Source organism: Triticum aestivum, chromosome 4A, assembly GCF_018294505.1.
Source record: "Triticum aestivum cultivar Chinese Spring chromosome 4A, IWGSC CS RefSeq v2.1, whole genome shotgun sequence".
Classification (NCBI taxonomy): Eukaryota; Viridiplantae; Streptophyta; class Magnoliopsida; order Poales; family Poaceae; genus Triticum; species Triticum aestivum.
Window position 1 is genome coordinate 140,877,089 of NC_057803.1, and position 6,743 is coordinate 140,883,831.

The following is a 6,743-nucleotide window of genomic DNA, read 5'->3' on the forward strand; positions in this document are numbered from 1 at the left end:
CCTTGCTGTGAGATGGCGAGGGCAATTAAGAGACCCTGATCAAACGAGTAAATTATGGTCTGCCTACGTAAGCGAAAAGCAAGCCTGTGAGCCCAGAAGATTACTATAATTTGGGTACAGTGTAGGAGTATTTTTTTCGGCCACGTGACATCACCGTGGACTGCCCAAGTATGCACACAGAACAAACTAGTCTTCACGCAGTATACTTAAACGAGGCAGCAGCTTCACGGCCGTTCTGGTACACAGCACTAACCAAAACCGACACTAGTTTTGCAATGATACTTTTTTTTTGCGGGGTAAGTTGTGCACTGGCACTGTACCGTCCGTCTGTACTTTGTACGTGGTGACGCAGACCAGCAGATCCGATCTCCTTAGAGAGAGAGAGAGAGAGAGAGAGAGAGAGAGAGAGAGAGAGAGAGAGAGAGAGAGAGAGAGTTCATTACGGTGGATCTCTGGGAATTCCGGATCTCTGGGGCGGGCGATTCCTCCTCCAGTTAAGAAGAAAGAGGAGTGTGGTGCGGCATGGACCCTTGATTGCCGGCGAGCACTGCAGGGATCCATCCATCCCATTATTATTGTAAGCGTAAGCGGCCGGTGGCGGTCGCCGTCAACGGAAGCGGCCCAGTGCCGCCCAGAAACTCGCACGTATGCAGGCAGAAAAAGTTGATTTGTTTGCTCTGGCCGGCCACTTGCCAGGCAGGGCCATGCCATTGCCGCGGCACATGGAGTGATGGCGAGCGGAGCCAAGGAAAGAAAAATAATGCTGATGGATGGATACTTGCCGTGCCTCCCCTGCTCGCCAAATGTTTACATTACACGGGAATCCGCAGCATGGTTACACGGCCACGCCGCGTCCTGCTGACGACGAGACGCGGCAGCGGTGGTTCCGGCGCCATGCTTTCCCCTTTTCCCCGATCATCTTTTCTTCCGCAACGAAAGGCAGCACAGCACGCCGCCGTGCTGGTTCGTGTCGAGGATGGAAGTTTCCATGGGCACAGCCAGCAACTGGGTCGTGCAAGCAACGCCTCAACGGGTCTGCGCGTATCTGGCTCAACAAAACGTGCAGCCATGAACCCAAAACCATGGAGGAGGTGGCACATGGGACCATGCCAAACACACAAATTTTGTCGTTGCAAAAATCGCTTTCAACACAAGGCAACTACCACACCATGTTCATGGAATATCCTATATGCATGGAACAGATAAAACGTAAAGTAGCCCAGCAAGATTATTTGCTTTTGGTATATAAAAAAGCACAGTTCTTATCAAAATTTCAACTCCTAAAAAAAGGCAATGTGGAGACTCTACTCTACATGGGGTGTGGTCAATGCCGAAAGCGAAATGCAAGAAGCCTCAAATAACAGACCAACGAGATAGACCAGAACCCTAACGAGTAATCCCCAAAACCGTCCAAGGTGTCCACATAAAGAGACGAAGAATCCTATATAACGAAATAAAGATGCACACTGAACAGGCAATGCTGGCGACCACAACTATTTCACATCAAATGCTCTAGATGGCCCCAGTGGCTAAATACTAGACCAAGCCCAATGTAGCGAGCGAATTGGGACCATGGCCCTGCATTGAAGTTGACATCTAAAAAAAGATCTATCTGGCTTGGAACGCCTGTCTTCAGATTGAAATGCAAGGTAGACCGTCACTTTCAAGTTCCCAACTCCCTGGTGAGACAATAACAGAGAAAAATATAGGTTACTAGCAAGGACTATCTCTGATTCACACAGCCAACTGATGACATTCTCTTGCATCTGTATCTTGCTGCCGCTAAAAGGAACATATTTGCCAGGCAGATAAAACAACAAAGCTAACAACAAGATCAAGAGAATAGATTCAAACTATATTGATTTTTGACTAACTCGTTTTCCAAAGAAACATGCCCATCCATTGCAGATGTATACAACAAACAAAATGGCGATTAGCAATTAGCATAGCTTCAGAATCCAAAAACACAACATCAAATAAGCTTATACCTATCTAACTTTTACAACAACTATTGGCCCTTCACTTGTTCAAGCAATAGATGCATTAATGGGCACAGGAAAATTCTCAGCTCTTGGAACATTCTATTAAAAATTCTCTCAGAATTAGTGCATTTACTGAAATTACTCGTATCATAATACACATTTGACAGTGGATAGTGTATACTGATAAAACACAATGAATCATGCCAAAGTGAACCGTTGCTTATTAGTGGATCATATGCATGAGCTTTTGTAGATCAACAACAAAGTTAAATGGGGGGAGTTACAAACCAGACACCACTCTGTGGAACAGGTAAACATTACTACGGCCTTGAGATTGATGTAGGATATAACTGAACCCATGCAAATTCTTCCTTGTAGCTAGTACTTTGATCACATGATCCTTTACATGTGTACACAACAATTGTTGCCCAATCAAGAGAGTCTGGTTCATTTCTCACACCAAAGTAATAAAGCAATTGTGGCATTATCTGGAGATACAGTAAACACAGTGTAAGGATATGTAAGCACATGATCCTGTATACGCAAGCACGAGGGAGGGAAATGTAACGATTACTGATAAGCATGTTGGAGGCATCACTGAGACACTGACTAAGCATAAACTTCACTCATATGAAGTTCCATAGGTACAACTATTTGGACATTGCTCTCATGGGGGTTAAAGGAAAAACATGATACCGTAAGTTCATAGAAGTAATTCATTAACAACATTCTTTTAGTTTCCTATTCGGACACAAAGAAAAACAGCTTGGTCATAACTTATAGGCACAAACCATGCCATGCATGCCCTGCCACAGCCTGGCCTAGTAGCATAACTGATTACACAGTCCCTAGTGCTAGTGATCGATAACTTCTGAATCATGTCTTGTTATTGTTATTATTATTTGAGACACTGATGGTAGTGATGGCTCATAAACAGAGCATTTGCCCAACAGACATTTTAGAGAGCAGATGGGCATTAACAAAATATTGGGCATGAAAAATGTAAGGTTTTCAGTCTATTATTTTTGTGGCAACAAAATATTGACTCTAAACCTATTACTGCTACAAGGGGGAGTTATCATGGAAAAACAATTGGGTTTTTGAGTTTACTAGCTAAGTGGAAATGTGTTGCTATATCAGAAATGCAAATATTTTTGGCCCTAGACAAATTGACCAACCTGAAATTCATAGCATAGTGGACCTTTACAGTAGCTACATGAAGGGATGTCAGGATTTGATGGACGCCCAGCTGATAAAGCCCACAGAGGTTTTACATTTGGATCTCGACAGTATCTGCGTAATTTAGACTTTTATTAGTAATAAATATGCATATAACATACATTGTTGAGAATAAATATGCAAGCCAACTGAATAAACTGAATTACAAAACGATTGAAACAATATCGAACTACTATTTTCCTGAACAGGCAAAAGTAAATTGAAAACATCACCGAACAAGGAGAGGATTCATGCAAGTTATGCATACCTCAATACTTGCTCTGGTGCTCTTGAGATACGCTCTTGAAAATATGCCCAGCATTGGTTGTCAGCATCAGCCTATATAACATAGCAGTGAATAAACAGTGGTTGCTATGTTGGCAAGCACAAAAGAGAGAATGCACGGCTAAAAACCTCAAATTGATCCATCCATGACTGCATTGTATCATCTGGTTTACCATGCTTTTGCATCACCAAGGATTTTGAGCTGTTTTCATCACAACCATCAGAATCCAAATCAACTTCATCGTCAATTGCTATCTGATATTCCGGCCAAGAAGTCCTAGCTGGAACTGCAAATAGAGAGGAATTATAAGAGGATAAAGACAAATGCAATAATTACGACCTTAATAGCATTATTAGTCTTCAAACATGGTTACCTTTTCCTACAGCTGGCAGCACAGAACTTGAAGCTTCAGAAGAATTGATTATCTGTAGGCAATCATTTTTATGACCAGAGCGCCAGTGCAGTGCCTGAGAAAGAGTCACAAAATTTTGTTCATCCAAAGTAGGATCTGGTTGCCAAAGGGATATGTAGGGTCTGTTTGGTTGGTGTCCAAGCCAGTCAATACTTTATTGTATTGGAGGTGGACAAAGGATCATGAGTGTGTCCAAAAATTGGCAAGGATCAAACCAAAGACTGTATATTTGGACATGACAAAGGGGTAGATTTAACACAAACATGAGATGCCCAAGAGATCTCTAGGATGATTAAATGATTTGGGAATACCTGATGTTTCTCAGAACAGTAACGTGATTTCTTGCAGCCACCACATATTTTATCCCCTTTCCATGTACCACACCAATGACAGAGAGCAGCTGGCAACTCATAGTCAAGTAAACAAAGGAAATCAATATAGCCATCTATTAACATAACCAGTTTGACTGACAGAAGATGGCCATTGTTGCCTACGAATGTAAGCGCATCAATATACTAAATTAATCAGCATCTAACAAACCCCACCAAACTTAGTCTCAGCAGTCAGCACATTGACAGTGCAATGTTTTTCTAGGAAAAAAAACAGAAAGCAAAAGATTATATGTTTCCGAAGGAAGACATTAGAAGCAAGGTGCCGATATGTGGAGCAACCAGCATAAACAAATGAAGATGATAACTTCAAGATTTTAGCATATTGAAAATATGATTTAGGAATTCGTAAGTGTAAATGAAGAAAGTATTTATGCAATAGCTAGATAGAGTGAAAGAGATCTGCTGGACATAAGCACATTTTCTCTAGGATAACTAGCTAATTACTCCCCCCGTCCCGAAATAAGTGTCTCAACTTTGTACTAGAGCTGAGACACTTATTTTGGGACGGAGGGAGTACTACGTAATGCAGGAAATGTAGCACTAATAGCATACCAAACTTATTAGGCACAGTAAATCTAAGATGACATGTAACTGAACAAAAAGGAAAACTACCTCCGGCACATAGTGGCTTGTCAGAGTTATTGTGACTTGGAGGTTTACTTGAGTAGAACACGTTGGTACGAGGCAGCTGGCACCGGAAAACCCTCACGCTGCAATCCAACGAGGCAATCAGGATCAGCAAAATGTTTTCAGTCTCTAGTCTAAAAGCCAACACAGCAGCTACGGGACTTGCTTCACCTTCTACGAGGATTGCCTTGGTTGCGTGTCCACTGTTCGTGCTGGTCTCGGTGCAAGCATGCCATCGACGGGCACATGAACATGAAGAGAGTGCGGTGGAATGCTGCTGCATTGCTCTCAATAGGAGCATAAATCTACACAGCCGGAGCATCCATTTAACAAGTACAAGTTCCGGAAAGAAAACAACAGGTACAATTGCTTCTAGGCACAAAGCAATAACCTGGAGGACAAAGTGCAGGGGCTCGCCGCAGAAGCCACAGCAGCTGGAGTTCCCCGAGGGCAAGTTCACGGGATCCAACCACGCCTGGACAAAATACACAAACACCTCATATTAATACCTGCTCCAATCGCATAAAAAAATCAAAGTGTGTCGCTTAATATGATGGGCGTTATTGCACGGACCGGGATGCCTCCGGCCTTGCTAGGAAAGAGGTGGCGGAGGAGGCCTGGATGCTTCGGCTTCTCCAGGAAACCAAGCATCACTTCCGCTTCTTCATCTTCGTCCTCGTCATCGTCATCATAGCCCGAGGCCGCCGCAGCCACGGTCGCGGGCAGTTCTATCTCATCATCATCTTCATCGTCGAGGGAGGTGATGCGAAGACCGCGTAGCTTGTCGGCGTTGGGCTCCATCAACTTACCTGCGGCGGAAAGAGATGGATGAGGCGGGATTCGTGCGGCTTTTCTTGCAGGATTGAGAAAATGGCCAAAATACCACAAGTCAAAAATCAGAGGTTCAAACATACCACTAGTGAAAACCAAAGTGTAGTCAGTTCAGTTTACATGACAAAATACCACTAGCGTATGACTACGGTTTTGCTAATTTACAGTCGAGTGATTTACAATTGGTTTGCATTCAATTTTTTTGGCCGTTTGATCTCGTGCCGAGGTCCGCGCTGGGTGCTGGCTTTTTTGGACGTTTTTCTATGCGTCTGTTACCGGGCGCGCTTTCGTTTCCCAGCCAACCCGTTACTGCCTATCCCCTGGCTCTCTGTCTTTTTTTATTCTTGCCCTTTCTCATTTCTTCGCGAGAGTTAAAGATGAGAGAGGGAGGCAGTTCTTGGCGATTTCCTCGTCATCCATGGTGATTCCGATCTCCTCATCCTCCTCTTCTTTCAGATTGATTTCCGCTCCAGTGTCGTGTGATTTCAGTTCGTTATCCGGGTCTTCTCCCTTTCCCCGTTGAATTTCTTCTAGATCTTCTGGTTTGATTCGATTCCCTTGTGTTTGATGTAGATGTGGGTGTATGTGTAGTCTTAGTGGTGGATTTTCCTGGCGATTTTTTCCTGCTACTACAATGTTACAGTGATAGGTGCATGGATGAAACGGTGGATCTAATTCCCCTGTTGATTTTGTTTCTGCTAGCCTGGGCGTTTGATTTCGCTGACCTTTTTTGTTGTTAGATGCTGGGTGTGCGTTCTTAGGTAGTAGTTGCATCGAAGTTACGGCAACTTCATAACTGTAATTTCATTTTAATTACAGTGTAATTTCCTCTGAAATTACAGAGTAGTGACACTGTAATTTCTAGAGGTAACCACAGTGCAATTTTTGCTGTAACTTCTATGATTTTTAGTTTACAGTCACTGCAATTACAATCTAATTTCAGGTTATTACAGTGCTTTTGTCAGTGTATTTTCAGGTTAATTACACTAGATCAC

The 6,743-nt window shown here is 43.2% G+C and overlaps 1 protein-coding gene across 6 annotated transcripts in view; it reads right to left on the reverse strand.

Moving 5' to 3' along the window:
- Positions 1–1,374: 1,374 nt before the first annotated feature.
- The window catches only part of LOC123085630 (programmed cell death protein 2), a 9,641-nt gene continuing 4,272 nt past the window's right edge, over positions 1,375–6,743 (reverse strand). For all 6 annotated transcript variants that reach the window (XM_044507298.1, XM_044507294.1, XM_044507293.1 and 3 more), the window contains 11 exons: positions 5,491–5,726; positions 5,309–5,392; positions 5,089–5,222; positions 4,903–5,000; positions 4,210–4,298; positions 3,860–3,953; positions 3,615–3,772; positions 3,469–3,539; positions 3,161–3,275; positions 2,271–2,470; positions 1,375–1,679 (listed from right to left, as the gene is read on the reverse strand). In XM_044507298.1, coding sequence (XP_044363233.1) covers positions 2,303–2,470; positions 3,161–3,275; positions 3,469–3,539; positions 3,615–3,772; positions 3,860–3,953; positions 4,210–4,298; positions 4,903–5,000; positions 5,089–5,222; positions 5,309–5,392; positions 5,491–5,718 — 1,239 coding nt within the window. In that variant the 5' untranslated portion in view covers positions 5,719–5,726 and the 3' untranslated portion in view covers positions 1,375–1,679; positions 2,271–2,302. The remainder of the gene's footprint in view (positions 1,680–2,270; positions 2,471–3,160; positions 3,276–3,468; positions 3,540–3,614; positions 3,773–3,859; positions 3,954–4,209; positions 4,299–4,902; positions 5,001–5,088; positions 5,223–5,308; positions 5,393–5,490; positions 5,727–6,743) is intronic.